The sequence below is a fragment of the Somniosus microcephalus genome, chromosome 23 (assembly GCF_052327205.1).
Source record: "Somniosus microcephalus isolate GS21.2 chromosome 23, FLI_Smic_1.0, whole genome shotgun sequence".
NCBI classification, from domain to species: domain Eukaryota; kingdom Metazoa; phylum Chordata; class Chondrichthyes; order Squaliformes; family Somniosidae; genus Somniosus; species Somniosus microcephalus.
Genome location: NC_141009.1, coordinates 21,750,626 through 21,773,640, shown reverse-complemented (window position 1 = coordinate 21,773,640; position 23,015 = coordinate 21,750,626). Strand labels below are relative to the sequence as shown.

General features: G+C 50.1%; 1 protein-coding gene across 3 annotated transcripts in view; it reads right to left on the bottom strand.

The window, feature by feature from the left end:
- garnl3 (GTPase activating Rap/RanGAP domain like 3) overlaps positions 1–23,015 on the bottom strand; it is a 484,279-nt gene that overhangs the window by 155,751 nt on the left and 305,513 nt on the right. For all 3 annotated transcript variants that reach the window (XM_085965587.1, XM_085965586.1, XM_085965588.1), the window contains 6 exons: positions 22,184–22,302; positions 16,892–16,956; positions 14,592–14,655; positions 13,311–13,337; positions 2,370–2,445; positions 965–1,063 (listed from right to left, as the gene is read on the bottom strand). In XM_085965587.1, coding sequence (XP_085821713.1) covers positions 965–1,063; positions 2,370–2,445; positions 13,311–13,337; positions 14,592–14,655; positions 16,892–16,956; positions 22,184–22,302 — 450 coding nt within the window. The remainder of the gene's footprint in view (positions 1–964; positions 1,064–2,369; positions 2,446–13,310; positions 13,338–14,591; positions 14,656–16,891; positions 16,957–22,183; positions 22,303–23,015) is intronic.

The following is a 23,015-nucleotide window of genomic DNA, read 5'->3' as shown; positions in this document are numbered from 1 at the left end:
TGAATAATGTATATGCTGCTATAAATTGCTGAGCACAACGGTAATTTTGCTTTAACCCCACACCCTCCGATTGGACATGAAGGCGGGGATCAGTCTCAAGAACAGGTTGCATCGCCCAGCCCAAGACAAAACCATGAAAGTGAAGTTTAGGTCTGGTTACTAAAAACATTGCCAACCACAGCAAACAACAAGATAAAGATTTTATACACAAACAGCCAGATAGACTACAAATCCACAGGAATACAGGGACGGGAATTTATTTATTCCAGAGATATATAATTATATTTTCATAAGAACATAACATAAGAAATAGGAGCAGGAGTAGGCCACACGACCCCTCGAGCCTGCTCCGCCATTCAATAAGATCATGGCTGATCATCGACCTCAACTCCACTTTCCCGCTCTATCCCCATATCCCTTGATTCCCTTAGTGCCCAAAAATCTATCGATCTCAGTCTTCAATATACTCAACGACTGAGCCTCCACAGCCCTCGGGGGTAGAAAATTCCAAAGATTCACCACCCTCTGAGTGAAGAAATTTCTCCTCATCTCAACTCAGTCTTAAATGGCCGACCCCTTATCCTGAGACGATGACCCCTAGTTTGAGACTCTCCAGCGAGGGGAAACAGCCTCTCAGCATCTACCCTGTCAAGCCCTCTAAGAATGTTATACATTTCAATGAGATCGCCTCTCATTCTTCCAAACTCCAGAGAATATAGGCCCATTCTACTCAAGCTCTCCTCATAGGACAACTCTCTCACCAGCTAAAAATACTGAGTTCTGATCCAGAGGAGTGTGAACTGACAGTAACTGATTGGTTTTACGGACTTTTTAGGCACCTGGTAGTTGGAATGATGCCCTGCACTGTCTAATGAACAAGTTATGCGGAATACACTCTGTTTGGCTGTTTCGTTAGATGCCCTTTCCTGTTTGGTATTGTTTTGAAATTTGGCCCAACACTTACTTTTGGTGTCGAGTCCTCCTCTGTAGCCGATCCAGCCCTTCAATGTAATTGTCTCGCCCATGAGGTTCAGAAACTTCTGAAAACCTTCACTTCCGGTTTCTGTGAAAAAAACAAAATGGAAAGTGGGAGCTGACTGGATTAGAACGTCACTCCATGAAATATTCGTGGACATGTCCAAATGACACCCAATTCTGTGGGCACAGATTTCAACCACTTAGCGTTGTTTTCTCTCTCCTAAGCCTTCTCTAACTTGGCGTGTAAATAACCCATCTACGCAGATCTTCCATAAATGAGCTGGAAGGAAGGGGGCAACCAGGGGGTTAGCAAGGCTCTCCATGAGGTGACACCCTGTGACACCCATCAACCCACACGGCTGTGCCATGTGACCTACTCCTTCAGGGTCCTTCACCCTAAAGTGACATGATTTATATTGCAATCTCTCGCCCATCTAGAGGGGGCAGATTCACAACATTTTGATCATAACCCCAAGCTGTGCCTTCCTTAAGGGCCACTCTTACGAGGCAACACCGTGTGCTTATTTTTAACAGCAGCATGAGCAACACATATACATGTTTAAAAAGAAAATTCCAACAGAAATGCAAAAGCTTAAATCATGCAGTTTTTAGTTTACATTGAATCTGTTTGACTGCCTTTCTGAACAAATGGGCAACATCTGTTCCTCTAAGGTTGTGCATCCAATTTTCCTGTCTCATTTACCTCCTGGTTGTGATCAAAGATTTAAAATGGGCTGAGCACCGTGGAAACCACTGGACCGCTTGGAACCTGCCGCTGAGACCGAGCTCTGTAGAGTCAGGTCTCCAACCCGTGCTGTTGGGCGCAAACAAGCGTAGTACAGGGAGACTACAGGAGACAAAATGGGAGAGAAAATACATGCAGTACACGCCCCCGCCATCAATTGGCTCATGTGATTGGCCAACAAACGGCCTCCAAACCATCATTCCTCAATCTCACCCACCCAGAAACTGGCCCACAATGGATGCAGGAAGCTCAGATAATCTGGCCCCATTGCACGGCTCTGGGGGAAGAGCAGGGGGAGTCGGACCAGTCGGACAGCTCCTTCAAGGAGCCGGCCCAGGCATGATGGGCCGAATGCCCTCTTCCTGTGCTGTATCATTCTCTGATTGGTCCCTTCTTCTAAAAGCGATTCTGCAGCTTGTCGAGGTTTGAGCTGATTATAATCAGCAGAGGATTACAGTACAGGCTCGATGGGCCGAATGGCCTCCTGCTGCTGTGCATCAGCCTGTGATTCTATAATGGAGCTCCAGCTGGGGACAAAGGAAAATCACTGCGGCAACAAGCAGCTTGTAATACATTAACATGAAGCTCAACCTTCACGAGTTATTGTGCAAGCAGTTAAAATGCGCGCACAGACACGCACACTTACCATTGCTAAACATTTCATCGTCCGTCAGTTGCCCATCTTTAGCATACAAAACTCCAAATTTAAAGTTCACCGACCCCTAGTTAGACAAAAACTGTTCAGAAATTTGCAGCAGTACAATTAGAATCTCATATTTATTACACCAGACGTTGGACAAAAAATGATACTTAAAAATTCAGACTGAAAAGTGACTGAAAACAGTTTTCTTTACAAGATTCTACACTGAGCAGGTTTATATAGATCACATTAAAATCAAGATAAATAAACTCTGAGTTAATTCATTAGAGCACGTAACAGTGTCGTTTATAGGAGAGGATGTTCCAAACTAGGAGCTCATTGCATTCAGCAGAATTTGTAATGTTGCACGTTAGTAAGATTATAGTGAACCACATAAGGAGACTTTGAGAGAACAATCCAAAACTGTACAACTGTACCCTGTCCACTTACATTACCCGTCCACCCTACTGTACCCTGTCCACTTACACTACCCGTCCACCCTACTGTACCCTGTCCACTTACACTACGCGTCCACCCTACTGTACCCTGTCCACTTACACTGCCCGTCCACCCTACTGTACCCTGTCCACTTACACTGCCCGTCCACCCTACTGTACCCTGTCCACTTACACTGCCCGTCCACCCTACTGTACCCTGTCCACTTACACTGCCCGTCCACCCTACTGTACCCTGTCCACTTACACTGCCCGTCCACCCTACTGTACCCTGTCCACTTACACTGCCCGTCCACCCTACTGTACCCTGTCCACTTACACTGCCCGTCCACCCTACTGTACCCTGTCCACTTACACTACCCGTCCACCCTACTGTACCCTGTCCACTTACACTGCCCGTCCACCCTACTGTACCCTGTCCACTTACACTGCCCGTCCACCCTACTGTACCCTGTCCACTTACACTACCCGTCCACCCTACTGTACCCTGTCCACTTACACTGCCCGTCCACCCTACTGTACCCTGTCCACTTACACTACCGCTCCACCCTACTGTACCCTGTCCACTTACACTACCCGTCCACCCTACTGTACCCTGTCCACTTACACTGCCCGTCCACCCTACTGTACCCTGTCCACTTACACTGCCCGTCCACCCTACTGTACCCTGTCCACTTACACTGCCCGTCCACCCTACTGTACCCTGTCCACTTACACTACCGCTCCACCCTACTGTACCCTGTCCACTTACACTGCCCGTCCACCCTACTGTACCCTGTCCACTTACACTGCCCATCCACCCTACTGTACCCTGTCCACTTACACTACCCGTCCACCCTACTGTACCCTGTCCACTTACACTGCCCGTCCACCCTACTGTACCCTGTCCTCTTACACTGCCCGTCCACCCTACTGTACCCTGTCCACTTACACTGCCCGTCCACCCTACTGTACCCTGTCCACTTACACTGCCCGTCCACCCTACTGTACCCTGTCCACTTACACTGCCCGTCCACCCTACTGTACCCTGTCCACTTACACTGCCCGTCCACCCTACTGTACCCTGTCCACTTACACTACCGCTCCACCCTACTGTACCCTGTCCACTTACACTGCCCGTCCACCCTACTGTACCCTGTCCACTTACACTACCGCTCCACCCGACTGTACCCTGTCCACTTACACTACCCGTCCACCCTACTGTACCCTGTCCACTTACACTACCCGTCCACCCTACTGTACCCTGTCCACTTACACTACCCATCCACCCTACTGTACCCTGTCCATTTACACTACCCGTCCACCCTACTGTACCGTCCACTTACACTGCCCGTCCACCCTACTGTACCCTGTCGACTTACACTGCCCGTCCACCCTACTGTACCCTGTCCACTTACACTGCTCGTCCACCCTACTGTACCCTGTCCACTTACACTACCCGTCCACCCTACTGTACCCTGTCCACTTACACTGCCCGTCCACCCTACTGTACCCTGTCCACTTACACTGCCCGTCCACCCTACTGTACCCTGTCCACTTACACTGCCCGTCCACCCTACTGTACCCTGTCCACTTACACTGCCCGTCCACCCTACTGTACCCTGTCCACTTACACTGCCCGTCCACCCTACTGTACCCTGTCCACTTACACTGCCCGTCCACCCTACTGTACCCTGTCCACTTACACTGCCCGTCCACCCTACTGTACCCTGTCCACTTACACTACCCATCCACCCTACTGTACCCTGTCCACTTACACTGCCCGTCCACCCTACTGTACCCTGTCCACTTACACTGCCCGTCCACCCTACTGTACCCTGTCCACTTACACTACCCGTCCACCCTACTGTACCCTGTCCACTTACACTGCCCGTCCACCCTACTGTACCCTGTCCACTTACACTACCGCTCCACCCTACTGTACCCTGTCCACTTACACTACCCGTCCACCCTACTGTACCCTGTCCACTTACACTGCCCGTCCACCCTACTGTACCCTGTCCACTTACACTGCCCGTCCACCCTACTGTACCCTGCCCACTTACACTGCCCGTCCACCCTACTGTACCCTGTCCACTTACACTACCGCTCCACCCTACTGTACCCTGTCCACTTACACTGCCCGTCCACCCTACTGTACCCTGTCCACTTACACTGCCCGTCCACCCTACTGTACCCTGTCCACTTACACTACCCGTCCACCCTACTGTACCCTGTCCACTTACACTGCCCGTCCACCCTACTGTACCCTGTCCTCTTACACTGCCCGTCCACCCTACTGTACCCTGTCCACTTACACTGCCCGTCCACCCTACTGTACCCTGTCCACTTACACTGCCCGTCCACCCTACTGTACCCTGTCCACTTACACTGCCCGTCCACCCTACTGTACCCTGTCCACTTACACTGCCCGTCCACCCTACTGTACCCTGTCCACTTACACTACCGCTCCACCCTACTGTACCCTGTCCACTTACACTGCCCGTCCACCCTACTGTACCCTGTCCACTTACACTACCGCTCCACCCGACTGTACCCTGTCCACTTACACTACCCGTCCACCCTACTGTACCCTGTCCACTTACACTACCCGTCCACCCTACTGTACCCTGTCCACTTACACTACCCATCCACCCTACTGTACCCTGTCCATTTACACTACCCGTCCACCCTACTGTACCCTGTCCTCTTACACTGCCCGTCCACCCTACTGTACCCTGTCCACTTACACGACCCGTCCACCCTACTGTACCCTGTCCACTTACACGACTCGTCCACCCTACTGTACCCTGTCCACTTACACTGCCCGTCCACCCTACTGTACCCTGTCCACTTACACTGCCCGTCCACCCTACTGTACCCTGTCCACTTACACTGCCCGTCCACCCTACTGTACCCTGTCCACTTACACGACCCGTCCACCCTACTGTACCCTGTCCACTTACACTACCCGTCCACCCTACTGTACCCTGTCCACTTACACTGCCCGTCCACCCTACTGTACCCTGTCCACCTACACTGCCCGTCCACCCTACTGTACCCTGTCCACTTACACTGCCCGTCCACCCTACTGTACCCTGTCCACCTACACTGCCCGTCCACCCTACTGTACCCTGTCCACTTACACTACCCGTCCACCCTACTGTACCCTGTCCACTTACACTGCCCGTCCACCCTACTGTACCCTGTCCACTTACACTGCCCGTCCACCCTACTGTACCCTGTCCACTTACACTGCCCGTCCACCCTACTGTACCCTGTCCACCTACACTGCCCGTCCACCCTACTGTACCCTGTCCACCTACACTGCCCGTCCACCCTACTGTACCCTGTCCACCTACACTGCCCGTCCACCCTACTGTACCCTGTCCACTTACACTGCCCGTCCACCCTACTGTACCCTGTCCACCTACACTGCCCGTCCACCCTACTGTACCCTGTCCACTTACACTGCCCGTCCACCCTACTGTACCCTGTCCACCTACACTGCCCGTCCACCCTACTGTACCCTGTCCACTTACACTGCCCGTCCACCCTACTGTACCCTGTCCACCTACACTGCCCGTCCACCCTACTGTACCCTGTCCACTTACACTGCCCGTCCACCCTACTGTACCCTGTCCATTTACACTGCCCGTCCACCCTACTGTACCCTGTCCACTTACACTACCCATCCACCCTACTGTACCCTGTCCATTTACACTACCCGTCCACCCTACTGTACCCTGTCCACTTACACTGCCCGTCCACCCTACTGTACCCTGTCCACCTACACTGCCCGTCCACCCTACTGTACCCTGTCCACTTACACGACCCGTCCACCCTACTGTACCCTGTCCACTTACACGACCCGTCCACCCTACTGTACCCTGTCCACCTACACTGCCCGTCCACCCTACTGTACCCTGTCCACTTACACTGCCCGTCCACCCTACTGTACCCTGTCCACTTACACGACCCGTCCACCCTACTGTACCCTGTCCACTTACACGACTCGTCCACCCTACTGTACCCTGTCCACTTACACTGCCCGTCCACCCTACTGTACCCTGTCCACCTACACTGCCCGTCCACCCTACTGTACCCTGTCCACTTACACTACTGCTCCACCCTACTGTACCCTGTCCACTTACACTACCCGTCCACCCTACTGTACCCTGTCCACTTACACTGCCCGTCCACCCTACTGTACCCTGTCCACCTACACTGCCCGTCCACCCTACTGTACCCTGTCCACTTACACTACCCGTCCACCCTACTGTACCCTGTCCACTTACACTGCCCGTCCACCCTACTGTACCCTGTCCACTTACACTGCCCGTCCACCCTACTGTACCCTGTCCACTTACACTACCGCTCCACCCTACTGTACCCTGTCCACTTACACTGCACGTCCACCCTACTGTACCCTGTCCACTTACACTGCCCGTCCACGCTACTGTACCCTGTCCACTTACACTACCGCTCCACCCTACTGTACCCTGTCCACTTACACTGCCCGTCCACCCTACTGTACCCTGTCCACTTACACTGCCCGTCCACCCTACTGTACCCTGTCCACTTACACTGCCCGACCACCCTACTGTACCCTGTCCACTTACACTGCCCGTCCACCCTACTGTACCCTGTCCACTTACACTACCGCTCCACCCTACTGTACCCTGTCCACTTACACTGCCCGTCCACCCTACTGTACCCTGTCCACTTACACTGCCCGTCCACCCTACTGTACCCTGTCCACTTACACTGCCCGACCACCCTACTGTACCCTGTCCACTTACACTACCCGTCCACCCTACTGTACCCTGTCCACTTACACTGCCCGTCCACCCTACTGTACCCTGTCCACTTACACTACCCGTCCACCCTACTGTACCCTGTCCACTTACACTGCCCGTCCACCCTACTGTACCCTGTCCACTTACACTGCCCGTCCACCCTACTGTACCCTGTCCACTTACACTACCCGTCCACCCTACTGTACCCTGTCCACTTACACTGCCCGTCCACCCTACTGTACCCTGTCCACTTACACTACCCGTCCACCCTACTGTACCCTGTCCACTTACACTGCCCGTCCACCCTACTGTACCCTGTCCACTTACACTGCCCGTCCACCCTACTGTACCCTGTCCACTTACACTGCCCGTCCACCCTACTGTACCCTGTCCACTTACACTGCCTGTCCACCCTACTGTACCCTGTCCACTTACACTGTCCGTCCACCCTACTGTACCCTGTCCACTTACACTGCCCGTCCACCCTACTGTACCCTGTCCACTTACACTACCGCTCCACCCTACTGTACCCTGTCCACTTACACTGCCCGTCCACCCTACTGTACCCTGTCCACTTACACTGCCCGTCCACCCTACTGTACCCTGTCCATTTACACTACCCGTCCACCCTACTGTACCCTGTCCACTTACACTGCCCGTCCACCCTACTGTACCCTGTCCACTTACACCACCGCTCCACCCTACTGTACCCTGCCCACTTACACTGCCCGTCCACCCTACTGTACCCTGTCCACTTACACTACCGCTCCACCCTACTGTACCCTGTCCACTTACACTACCCGTCCATCCTACTGTACCCTGTCCACTTACACTGCCCGTCCACCCTACTGTACCCTGTCCACTTACACTACCCGTCCACCCTACTTTACCCTGTCCACTTACACTACCCATCCACCCTACTGTACCCTGTCCATTTACACTACCCGTCCACCCTACTGTACCCTGTCCACTTACACTGCCCGTCCACCCTACTGTACCCTGTCCACTTACACTGCCCGTCCACCCTACTGTACCATGTCCACTTACACTGCCCGTCCACCCTACTGTACCCTGTCCACTTACACTGCCCGTCCACCCTACTGTACCCTGTCCACTTACACTGCCCGTCCAACCTACTGTACCCTGTCCACTTACACTACCCGTCCACACTACTGTACCCTGTCCACTTACACTACCCGTCCACCCTCCTGTACCCTGTCCACTTACACTGCCCGTCCACCCGACTGTACCCTGTCCACTTACACTGCCCGTCCACCCTCCTGTACCCTGTCCACTTACACTACCCGTCCACCCTACTGTACCCTGTCCACTTACACTGCCCGTCCACCCTACTGTACCCTGTCCACTTACACTGCCCGTCCACCCTACTGTACCCTGTCCACTTACACTGCCCGTCCACCCTACTGTACCCTGTCCACTTACACTGCCCGTCGACCCTACTGTACCCTGTCCACTTACACTGCCCGTCCACCCTACTGTACCCTGTCCACTTACACTGCCCGTCGACCCTACTGTACCCTGTCCACTTACACTGCCCGTCCACCCTACTGTACCCTGTCCACTTACACTGCCCGTCCACCCGACTGTACCCTGTCCACTTACACTGCCCGTCCACCCTACTGTACCCTGTCCACTTGCACTACCGCTCCACCCTACTGTACCCTGTCCACTTACACTGCCCGTCCACCCTACTGTACCCTGTCCACTTACACTACCGCTCCACCCTACTGTACCCTGTCCACTTACACTGCCCGTCCACCCTACTGTACCCTGTCCACTTACACTGCCCGTCCACCCTACTGTACCCTGTCCACTTACACTGCCCGTCCACCCTACTGTACCCTGTCCACTTACACTGCCCGTCCACCCTACTGTACCCTGTCCACTTACACTGCCCGTCCACCCTACTGTACCCTGTCCACTTACACTGCCCGTCAACCCTACTGTACCCTGTCCACTTACACTACCGCTCCACCCTACTGTACCCTGTCCACTTACACTACCTGTCCACCCTACTGTACCCTGTCCACTTACACTACCCGTCCACCCTACTGTACCCTGTCCACTTACACTACCCGTCCACCCTACTGTACCCTGTCCACTTACACTACCGCTCCACCCTACTGTACCCTGTCCACTTACACTACCTGTCCACCCTACTGTACCCTGTCCACTTACACTGCCCGTCCACCCTACTGTACCCTGTCCACTTACACTGCCCGTCCACCCTACTGTACCCTGTCCACTTACATTGCCCGTCCACCCTACTGTACCCTGTCCACTTACACTACCCGTCCACCCTACTGTACCCTGTCCACTTACACTGCCCGTCCACCCTACTGTTCCCTGTCCACTTACACTACCGCTCCACCCTACTGTACCCTGTCCACTTACACTGCCCGTCCACCCTACTGTACCCTGTCCACTTACACTGCCCGTCCACCCTACTGTACCCTGTCCACTTACACTACCCATCCACCCTACTGTACCCTGTCCACTTACACTACCCGTCCACCCTACTGTACCCTGTCCACTTACACTACCCGTCCACCCTACTGTACCCTGTCCACTTACACTACCCGTCCACCCTACTGTACCCTGTCCAGTTACACTACCCGTCCACCCTACTGTACCCTGTCCACTTACACTGCCCGTCCACCCTACTGTACCCTGTCCACTTACACTGCCTGTCCTCCCTACTGTACCCTGTCCACTTACACTACCCGTCCACCCTACTGTACCCTGTCCACTTACACTGCCCGTCCACCCGACTGCACCCTGTCCACTTACACTGCCCGTCCACCCTACTGTACCCTGTCCACTTACACTACCCGTCCACCCTACTGTACCCTGTCCACTTACACTGCCCGTCCACCCTACTGTACCCTGTCCACTTACACTGCCCGTCCACCCTACTGTACCCTGTCCACTTACACTACCGCTCCACCCTACTGTACCCTGTCCACTTACACTGCCCGTCCACCCTACTGTACCCTGTCCACTTACACTGCCCGTCCACCCTACTGTACCCTGTCCACTTACACTACCCGTCCACCCTACTGTACCCTGTCCACTTACACTGCCCGTCCACCCTACTGTACCCTGTCCACTTACACTGCCCGTCCACCCTACTGTACCCTGTCCACTTACACTGCCCATCCACCCTACTGTACCCTGTCCACTTACACTACCGCTCCACTCTACTGTACCCTGTCCACTTACACTACCGCTCCACCCTACTGTACCCTGTGCACTTACACTACCGCTCCACCCTACTGTACCCTGTCCACTTACACTGCCCATCCACCCTACTGTACCCTGTCCACTTACACTACCGCTCCACCCTACTGTACCCTGTCCACTTACACTGCCCGTCCACCCTACTGTACCCTGTGCACTTACACTACCGCTCCACCCTACTGTACCCTGTCCACTTACACTGCCCGTCCACCCTACTGTACCCTGTCCACTTACACTACCCGTCCACCCTACTGTACCCTGTCCACTTACACTGCCCGTCCACCCTACTGTACCCTGTCCACTTACACTGCCCGTCCACCCTACTGTACCCTGTCCACTTACACTGCCCGTCCACCCTACTGTACCCTGTCCACTTACACTACCCGTCCACCCTACTGTACCCTGTCCACTTACACTACCCGTCCACCCTACTGTACCTTGTCCACTTACACTGCCCGTCCACCCTACTGTACCCTGTCCACTTACACTACCGTTCCACCCTACTGTACCCTGTCCACTTACACTACAACTCCACCCTACTGTACCCTGTCCACTTACACTGCCCGTCCACCCTACTGTACCCTGTCCACTTACACTGCCCGTCCACCCTACTGTACCCTGTCCACTTACACTACCCGTCCATCCTACTGTACCCTGTCCACTTACACTGCCCGTCCACCCTACTGTACCCTGTCCACTTACACTACCCGTCCACCCTACTGTACCCTGTCCACTTACACTACCCGTCCACCCTACTGTACCCTGTCCACTTACACTACCCGTCCACCCTACTGTACCCTGTCCACTTACACTACCGCTCCACCCTACTGTACCCTGTCCACTTACACTACCGCTCCACCCTACTGTACCCTGTCCACTTACACTGCCCGTCCACCCTACTGTACCTCCTCCATCTGTACCCCTCCATCTGTACCCCCTCCATCCTACTGTATCCCCTCCATCTGTACCCCCTCCACCCTACTCGTACCCCCCTCCACCCTACTCCTACCCCACTCCACCCTACACCTACCCCCCCTCCACCCTACTCGTACCCCCCCTCCACCCTACTCGTACCCCCCCTCCACCCTACTCCTACCCCCCTCCACCCTACTCCTACCCCCCTCCACCCTACGCCTACCCCACTCCACCCTACTCGTACCCCCCTCCACCCTACTCCTACCCTCCTCCACCCTACTTGTACCCCCCTCCACCCTACTCGTACCCCCCTCCACCCTACTCCTACCTTCCTCCACCCTACTCCTACACCCCTCCACCCTACTCGTACCCCACTCCACCCTACTCGTACCCCCCTCCACCCTACTCCTACCCTCCTCCACCCTACTTGTACCCCACTCCACCCTACTCGTACCCCCCTCCACCCTACTCCTACCCTCCTCCACCCTACTTGTACCCCCCTCCACCCTACTCCTACCCTCCTCCACCCTACTTGTACCCCCCCTCCACCCTACTCGTACCCCCCCTCCACCCTACTCCTACACCCCCACCACCCTATTCCTACCCCCCTCCACCCTACTCGTACCCCCCTCCACCCTACTCGTACCCCCCTCCACCCTACTCCTGCCCCCCTCCACCCTACTCCTACCCTCCTCCACCCTACTCGTACCCCCCCTCCATCCTACTCATAACCCCCTCCACCCTACTCGTACCCCCCTCCACCCTACTCGTACCCCCCTCCACCCTACTCGTAACCCCCTCCACCCTACTCGTACCCCCCTCCACCCTACTCCGTACCCCCCTCCACCCTACTCGTAACCCCCTCCACCCTACTCGTAACCCCCTCCACCCTACTCGTACCCCCCTCCACCCTACTCGTACCCCCCTCCACCCTACTCGTAACCCCCTCCACCCTACTCGTACCCCCCTCCACCCTACTCGTACCCCCCTCCACCCTACTCCGTACCCTCCTCCACCCTACTCGTACCCCCCCTCCATCCTACTCATAACCCCCTCCACCCTACTCGTACCCCCCTCCACCCTACTCGTACCCCCCTCCACCCTACTCGTACCCCCTCCACCCTACTCCGTACCCCCCTCCACCCTACTCCTACCCCCCTCCACCCTACTCCTACCCCCCTCCACCCTACTCCGTACCCCCCTCCACCCTACTCCTACCCTCCTCCACCCTACTCCGTACCCCCCTCCACCCTACTCGTACCCCCCTCCACCCTACTCCGTACCCCCCTCCACCCTACTCCTACCCCCCTCCACCCTACTCCTACCCCCCTCCACCCTACTCCGTACCCCCCTCCACCCTACTCCTACCCTCCTCCACCCTACTCCGTACCCCCCTCCACCCTACTCGTACCCCCCCTCCACCCTTTTCCTTTAGATGTTTTCTACTAAGATTAGTGCAGGAGTGTAAAACCGTGTGACTATTCAGCAATTTCTATCAGACAACACTGTGTTCACTCGTAAAAATGCAGCACACTCACCTCCTGCTCTTCTAAGACCAGTAAGTCCTGCCAAGCACAATAACAAGGAGGTTAGTTGCTTGCATCACAATTGCTGTTCCTTAGATGAGTAAAGGTTGTTCATTTGTTGTAGTCTCCACCTGACCTTACCCAAGCATAGTTAAATATAATGCGTGGCAGAGGGGAATGTTCATGGGCAAGGTGGGGGGGGAAGGGGGGTTCAGGGGTCAGCCAAGGTTGGAGTACATGGGGTGAAAGGTCGGCACTCATGGGGTATTGGGCTGGGCAGTCCCACACGTCAGTGGGCTGTCTGAAAAGTCAACTGATCAAAACTTCACTTTTAAAATAGAGGACTGTTTTTCGCATCCCCACCCCACATACTTCTGGGGTTGATAATGTACAGCCATCATTAACTCTTAAAATCTTCATCAGCCGCAAAGAAAATATCACAACTGAAGCCACGAGTCTGCTGTTGTCCTGCCACCATTCAGTTTTTACTTGGCAAAAGATGGTAACCCTGGTGGACTGGCCTAACTAGATCACAAGCTGGTTCCCTCAGCTACTAACCTCAATAGGCCTAAATCAAAATGATACAAAATAAACATCCATCACCGCATAACCCTGGTTATTAATGTTTAACTTTTAGAATCCAAGTATACCAAAATTGCTAGTCAATTAAATACAGATGTCAAACTAATTTGGAAATTGTTTGAAACAAAGGGGTTATTTTCACATGAAAAAACGGGTGGGTTGGAGGCGGGGGGGGGGGTGGGGGGGAAGAGGGGGGAGAAGTTAAAGTTTTAAAAATCTAAATCCCGACCCCAACCCCCCTCCAACCCGCCCATGCTCAACTTTTACTCAGGTGAGATGGCGGGTGGGGGGGGGGGGTGCGGGCAGCCAAGCTCGCTGCCAGGAGGCGGGTTGGCATTTTAAACATGATAATCAGGCCTGAGGCCTCTGCTTTAACCTGCTGTGCAGGTTTAACTGCGGTCGGCCAGGAATCCCAGGGCTCGGGATTCCTGGTAGCTGCAGCTAGGCAGGCACACAGCCTCAGGGACAATCGTTATGGGCCGGGAGGAACAGGAGACTTCCAGGTTTCCCACGGCCTACTGGCACCCCCCACTCTGGGCGGGTCAGAAACAGGAAAATCAAGGACACTGCTCAGAAATAACAATAACCCTGAAACGGATAAACCCCTTAAATTGTAGGTAACTTTCATTTCAAAGATCAAATTATGTTCAAAATGTTTTGTTACGAAAACCACGATAGCTGAAAACACTGCTTGAACAAACTGAGTCCTACCTTTTGTATTTCTGGATTAAAAAATTCCCTGGGGCCTTTTTCAAATTTATCAAGGTTCATGGCACTGTAAAACAATTTGAAAGTTGATGAGACTGTTCAATGCGAATTATGTCACAGCAAACATTTCTTCCAAGTACCACGACAGCCACTCAACGCAACCAAATCGACAAGACAACATACATCTCGCCACCGGTTTCATTCATCTGACTGGTCCTGGAGAGAATAATTGGGTTACTCCCCAGACATCCCATTCTAATCATTGCATATACTGCTGCTCAATTTATTTGATCCCAGAATTAAGATTTCCCTCCCTAAACATGCACCTTTTTCCATTTTATTAGAGGTCCCTGTAAGACTGAATCTGTATGATTTGTGTATCAAGGAAAGAACTGGCTGTAAAACTATTTTTCTACAGGAAGTACAAAGCGTAAAATTGGAAAATACTTTCAGTGCCATCACTGCAGCAGTGGGTGTCGGAGCTGCTGTTTGTGCATTAAACCAGACGATGGTAATACTTGTATAAGAACAAAATACTGCGGATGCTGGCAATCTGAAATAAAAAGTGAAAATGTTGGAAACACTCAGCAGGTCAAAGGCAGCATCGGTGGAGAGAGAAACAGAGTTAACGTTTCAGCTCGGTGACCCTTCCTAAGAACTGGAAAATGTTAGAGATGTAACAGGTTTTAAGCAAGTGCCAGGTATGGGGAAGTGGGGGAGCGGAGGAAAGAACAATAGGGAAGGTCTGTGATAGGGTGGAAGGCAGGAGAGATTAAATGACAAAAGGGATGATGGTGCAAGGCAAGAGAAGGTGGTAATGGGACAACTAAAGAAACAAAAAGATGTGTCTAGAAGAGGCGTAAATGGGAATACCAGAATCAGCACCTGCTGTCCGAAAAAACGGGGCAGAGGTTATGATGTGAATACTTGGTTTAGTACATATACCTCTGTTCTGGTGATCTGACTCTGACTCTGTGTAAAGTTAGCATGTTATTTTCTGGCAAGTAGCAGGACAATGGTAAAAGCCATGGGTGTAAGGAGGTAAAAATATGGAACTGGAACTACATAAAATTCCACGAGGAAAGAACAGACAAAAATGAGCCTTTACAAACTCATCCAAAACTCTGCTGCCCGTATCCTACACTGCTCACTCATCACCCCTGTGCTCAGTGACCTACATTGGCTCCTGGTCCTCCAATGCCTCAATGTTAAAATTCTCATCCTTGTCTTCAAACCCCTCCATGGCTCTCGCCCCTCCCGATCTCTGTAACCTCTTCCAGCCCTACAACCTTTCGAGAACTCAGCGTTCCTCCAACTCTGGCCTCCAGTGCATCCCCCACTCCTTTCGCCCAACCATTGTTGACCGTGCGTTCAGCCATCTAGGTCCTAAGCTCTGGAATTCCCTCCTTCAGCTTCTTTGCCTCTCCACCTCCCTCTTTCCCATTAAGGCCCTCCTTAAAACTCACCTCTTTTACCAAGCTTTTAGTCGTCCCTTCGAAGATCTCGTTCTTTAGATCGGCATCCATTTTTGCCTCATCACGCTTCTATGAAATGTCTTGGGACATTTTTCTACAGTGAAGGTGGTATTTAAATGCAAGCTATTGTTGTTTCATTAGTTCATCTCACTTAAGTCTCTCCTATCTCTGGTTCCCACCCACACACCTCCCTCCCTTCCCCATGCTCCTTTAGCCATTCTGTGCCTTGAATTTCTCCAGGTCCAAGTGAATGTCACTCTGGATGGGGTGTGTCTGGGAACAATCCAAGTAGCTCACTTACTGTAGTGAATGGAATCTGAATCAATGGAAAAAGGCTGGATTGAGGCGGTTTTCCGGGGATTATTATATGCGTGCACATGAACATGGAGGCATGCATGGAGTGTTTTTAAAATGACTTTTATTGCTTGTTACAAGGGGACATTATACATTGCTTGGCAGAGGATCTAGAGGGCACTAGGCATGCCTAGAACTGGCCTAAATTACGCAGATGGAAATAGGAGCTGGAGGGCTTGGGATAGGCACGAGGTCGTCTGGTTGCTATTTTTCTGCCCGCCACGGATATCATGCTCTCCTACCTATAGGCGATTCTGATGTGCAGCCTAAAACTGGCAATCCCACAGGCAGGAGGCAGAAGCTGAATAGTCAGTACTGCTGTGTAAACATAGTGCGAGATGCCGCACTCCTGCAAAGTACAGCGCTCTCTCTCACAGCAGGGGCGAAGGCCGGTAAAGGTAATCCAATGATGGTAGGAGGTGTCAAATGTCGGAGTCCCACGATCCCACCCATGATAACTTGCGGATAACTTACCTTAAAATAGATTTGACTGAAAGTGTTTTTGTAGGGCTGTAAGGAAGGCATATTTTCTGTGTACCCTGTGAAAAGAAAAAGAAAAGAATTCTATAAATAAAGTCGTTCAGAAATTGTCTGGAATTGCCTTTCATTTTGAGAAACCGCCTGCTCTTTGACCCCTCCTGAGGCTTGTCCTTCTACAAATAACTTTGATGCACAGATAATAACATTAACTTTTGAAGGCACTTGGACTACAAGACTCGGTAATAGAATCAAATCGACCAACATAAGATTAATGTAAGAATCCAGAGAATGAAAGGATTGTTAGATGCAGTTCTGATTATAATGAGGCATTTCATTATTGCCCACTAAAAAGTTAGTGATGGCCATGGACCTGACCTGACCAATCAAATGAACAAAATTTTAAAAAAGAGCAAGAGAAACAGCTCGATGATACCCCCACTCCCCACCATTCTCTCCCTCCAACCCCCAGGGATAGACTGTCAAGAGTTGTACCAGCTTCGTTCTAAGGCTGTCGTCTGGGTCATGGGCCAGAACTGTAGCAGGTTGCTTAAGATCTGGGCCCTGGGATCCCCGATCACCCGTCGTAGCTTCGGTGGGAAATTACTGGAGAAATGTTGTATGCTGCGGCCATTTACGTTGTTTCTTGAGGTGGGGGGGGGGGGGGGGTTCTGTCGGTCTTCTGGTAACGTTACAGCTTGAGAGCAGGACGACCCTGGTGGAATTTCCAGGCCCTGATCTTTTGGTTAGTCTACACGTCCAAAGTGATTTACATATAAGCTGCTCATCCCTTCCACATTAGGGCTTGGGGGAGGGGGTGGGGGGGAGGGTTGTGAGGGTGAGAGCGCCTTCTGTGATTGCCTGGCTGGGAACACTTGATCGGAGGATCCCATTGGTGAATCCACACCCGGTCTTTCTGTGGCACATTTTCCCATCTCCTTTCTTTTTTCTCTACTGCTGTCCTAACATTTAGGCGAGCATCTGTGCTGCGAACCAATTAAGCAGCAATCCATAAGCTACTGTGAAAGAAGGGCACATAGGAGCAGGAGAAGGCCATTCAATGAGATCATGGCTGATCTGTATCTCAACTCCATCTACCCGCCTTGGTTCTGTAACCCGTCAGACCCTTACCTAACAAAAATGGGGCACAGTGCCCCTTTTTTCCAACAACAGCAGGAGGACTTTTTAAACATAATTTCCCACCTTAAAAATACCAAACACATTTATGGAAGATTGGCCAACTGGCTATATTCTGCGTAATCAGCCATCACTTAAACGGCTTTTGCAGCGGTTTACACTAGATTACATGCTGCAGGAGAAGCCAGAATACAATAAATCCGACACCAAATTTACTGTCGCAGTGAGCAGGGATGCAGTAAAAAGCTGCTACAACACAAACTGCGAGGAAAGCTGAAGGAAAATATTGGGGGTGTGGAAGGAGGAGCTGACTCCAGGACCCATGCACTGTTGGAAACAGCTGTTTCCAACCACAGTGTCAAAACACATCACTTAGAACAGAAGTGACACCCCATGTGGGAGCAGGCTGTAACTTGAACCCTAGCTCAACCTTATTTCACATCAAACTCAGGGAGCTTTGTGAAACTGTCACCGAAAATCAAAGAAACATTTTCTTCTTAGATTGGAGTCCAGCTTTGAAAAAATATGAACTACTCAAACAATATCATCGCCTGTGCAACTCCTGCCAGTATCTTTCCCAAATCATTTTTGAAATGATTTTGTATTCCACAGCTCGTTATTTGTGGATAAATATGCAAACGGTTTCTTAGAGGTTAAATCTCAAACGATAGAACTGGCCTGAAATTGTGAAACAGGGCCATTGAACGGGATATCATCTCTTAAAAAAATTACCAAGTATTTACAGCACAGAAACAGGCCATTCGGCCCAACAAGCCCATGCCAGTGTTCCACACAAGTCTCCTCCCACTCTCTTCATCTAACCCCATCAACATGTCCTTCTATTCCTTTCTCCCTCATGTGTTTATCTGGCTTCCCTTTAAATGCATCTATGCTATTTGTCTCAACTACTCCTTATGGTAGCAAGTTCCACATTCTCACCACTTTCCAGGTAAAGAAGTTTCTCCTGAATTCCCTATTGGATTTATTAGTGACTATCTTATATTTATGACCCCTAGTTCTGGTCTCCCCGCAAGTGGAAACATCGTCTCTACATCTACCCTGTCAAATCCTTTCATAATCTTAAAGACCTCGATCAGGTCACCTCTCAGTCTTCTCTTTTCTAGAGAAAAGAGCCCCAGCCTGTTCATTGTTTCCTGATAGGTATCATCTCTCAGTTCTGGTATCATTCTAGTAAATCTTTATAGCACCTTCTCCAGTGCTTTTATATCCTTTTTATAATATGGAGACCAGAACTGTTCACAGTACTCCAAGTGTGGTCTAACCAAGGGCCTATGCAAGTTTAACATTACTTCTCTGCTTTTCAATTCTATCCCCCTAGAAATGAACCTCAGTGTTTTGTTTGCTTTTTTATGGCCTTATTAGCCTGTGTCGCTACTCTTAGTGATTTGTGTATCTGTACCCCCAGATCCCTTTGCTCCTCTACCCCATTTAGACTATTATTTTTCAAGGAATATGTGGCCTCCTTAGTCTTTCTACCAAAATGTACCACCTCACACTTATCTATATTGAAGTTCCGCAAATTTATTAATGTCTTCCTGTATTTTGTTGCTGTCCTCCTCTGTATTAACTACACTCCCCAATTTGGTGTCATTCACAAATTTTGAAATTGTACTTCCAATTCCCAAGTCCAAATTGTTTATTTAAATGGTGAACAACAGTGGTCCCAGCACCAATCCTTGTGGAACACCACTTCCCACCTTCTGCCAGTCTGAGTGACTACAGGAAACTTTGTGATATCCAGCACCGACGGGACCGAGCTGTTGCTGTCCCATCAAAACTGCCGGACAAACCAGCGCTAATGTTCAAACTTTTAGCTCCGTATCTAGCAACAAACCCTGTTGCTTAGCAACAGCTTCTAAACAGTCGGCCGTAGCTTGCAAGCGTCTCTGTAGCTAAGCAACAGCTTTAGCTAGACCTTGCAGAGCCTGACTGGTAAAAAAAAAGCAACGAAAAGAAAAAAAACTTACTGAACCGACCCCTGAATTTTGCCGGTGGATCGAGCATTCCGGACAGTTAACCTCCAGATAAACCAAAGTTTCCTGTACCTTTAACCCCTACTCTCTCTGTTTTCTGTTTTGTAGCCAGCTTGCTATCCATTCTGCTACTTGTCCCCTGACTCCACATGTTCTGACCCTAGTCATGAGTCTACTATGCGGTACCTTATTAAAGGCCTTTTGAAAATCCAAATATATTACATCTACTGCATTACCCTCATCTACCCTTTGTTACTTCTTCAAATAATTCAATAAGGTTGGACAAGCATGACCTTCCTTTTTGAAATCCATGCTGACTACTCTATATTCTATTTTCAGTTTCTAGAAGTTCTTCTATTATATCTTTGATTAAGGATTCCATTATCTTTCCTACCAACACATTAAGCTAATTGGTCTATAGTTCCCTGGGCTTGTTCCATCTCCCTTTTTAAATATAGGAATCACATTAGCTGTCCACCAGTCCTCTGGCACTATTCCCTTTTCTCATGAATTTTTGTATGTACGTAATAGTGCCTCTGCTATCTCATCCATAATTTCTTTTAACATGCGCAGATGCAATCAATCTGGACCAGGGGTTTTTATCCTCTCTAAGGTTGATTAGTTTATCAATTATCTCCCCCTTTGCATCTTAAATGTCTTTATATCTTTTTTGATCTCTTCTTCTAATGTCCTACCTACCATGTTAGCCTCCTTGGTAAATCCGAGGCAAAGTAATTATTTGATATTTCTGCCATTTCACTGTCATTACCTGTGAGTTTATCCCTTAGTGGCCCTATCCCTATCTTGATTTTACTTGTTATTCATGAGCCTGTAGAATACTTTACTATTTCTTTTTATATTCCTTGATAAGTTAATTTTGTGGTTCCTCTTTGCCATCCTAATTGTTTTTTTGACTTCCTTCCGAACCTTTTCATATTCTCCCTTTTGTCATCCTCTCCTTTGTTGTCTATGTACTTAGTGTATGTCATTTTTTTTTATAGTTTCAATTTTGCCCTTATTTCTTTTTTCATCCATAATGTGTCATTACTGGCTAGTTTGTTTTTGCTTTGTAGTGGGATACATTTCTCCAGGACTCTATTGATCACCATTTTAAATATTTCCCACTTGTGTTCTATTTTTTTTGCTTGTCAGTAAATTTTTCCAGTTTAATTTCCCTAGATCCATTCTCATCCCCTTAAAATCAGATTTTTTTTTACAATTTATTACTTTGGGCTTTGTCTTACTTATTTCCTTTGCAATCTTTATCTTAAACCTTATTATGTTGTGATCGCTATTACCTAGATGTTCCCCTATGCTTACTTCTCTTATCTGTTCTGGTTCATTTCCCATTACTAGATCCGGCCGTGCTCCCTTTCTTGTTGGACTTTTTACATATTGGGTAAGAAAGAAGTCCTGCACACATTGTAAAAACTCCATCCCCTGTACACCTTTCGCTACCTCTTCTTGCCAGTTTATTTGGGGGCAGTTAAAATCTCCCATGATTTTTATTCTATGTCCTTTACTTGCTTACATATTTCTTCCTCCACCTCCTTTCTCCTATTAGGTGGTCTGCAGTATGCCCCTATCAGGTGGAGTCCGTCCCAACGGTACAGCTCCTTCCGGTCTCAGTGCTGGTGTCATTGTCCCATGAAATGGAACCCCTTCCTTCCCACACCAGTCCTTCAGCCATGCATTCACCTTCCTGATGTGCCTATCCCTATGCCAATTAGCACGTGGCTCAGGTAGTAATCCCAAGATTACCACCCATGAGGTCCTTTTTAAAAAATTTAGTTCATAACTTCTGATATTCTCTTATCAGGACCTCCTACCTTTACTTCCCTATGTCATTGGTCCCAATATGGATGTTGGTTTATAAGCTCTGAAAAAGAATTCCAGTAACACTGTAGCTTTACGAGTACAAATCTGACATGACATGTTAAGTTGTATACATAATAGGTGGTAATTTTGAAAGAATATTGCTTAGAAGAGAGACTTCAATCATTTTAATTTGTGCCTATTTGAAATGTAGATGGAGCATTAGCTGCCTTCCTCCAAAAAGAGGCGTTGCACCATTACGAAAATTACCACAGCTACACAATTCTGAATGACCCCAAATTAAAGTAAATAAATAAATGAGGGTGCGCCAATCACCACTTACTGTTTTCTTCCAGAGAATAGCACGGTACTGTGGCACACGTTGATTGTTTTGGTCAGAAAGGACAACTGAAAGAAAGAAAGGATTCCTTTCTGTGTCTGTACCTACATAATTCTGATGAACTGAAAAGAAAAAAAACAAGAAAAATATAAACGGCTTGGTTCAGATTGAAATAGCAAAATTTTAAACTCGCACATATTATGGCAGAATGCTCAAATACAGCATCATTCTTTAACACAACAGGTGGCTTGATGAATTCTAATAGAAGGATATAGCTCCCACATCGCATCGATTTGTACCATACAGAGTCATAATACTGAGACAAGAGCTGCTTCGTTCTGCTGCTGTTACTGTGGCTACTGCCTTCATTCGTTGCTTCACAGCAATGGCACCTCACTTGCAGCCCACCTCCGACACCAAGACCAGCATTTCATCCCACGAGGTACTCAGTGATCGATGCGACGGAAACATGTGCATCTTAGTGGACTTGGGTGACACAGTCGGCGAGCACACTGCGAACAAGATTCAACTCCAACCCAGGCTGATCAGATTAAAATCTCCAGGGGGAGTGAAAGTGGTCTTGGTGGGAGCGCAAAAAACAGGTGAGAACGCAAAACGGCAAACAGCCAATAAGGAACCGGCTATCTGTTTTACACCACGCCCCATTTTATTTTCCATTCATAATCGGGTGGGGGGGGGGGGGGAAGCAGGCCGCCGATTCGTTATTGCCCGTTTTGCGCTATAGACCAATTTCAGCCCCTCCACTCTCTGCCAGTTGTAAAGGATTTACATTCAAGTAACTTGGACAGCCTTAACCTAATTCCTAGTGGATGTG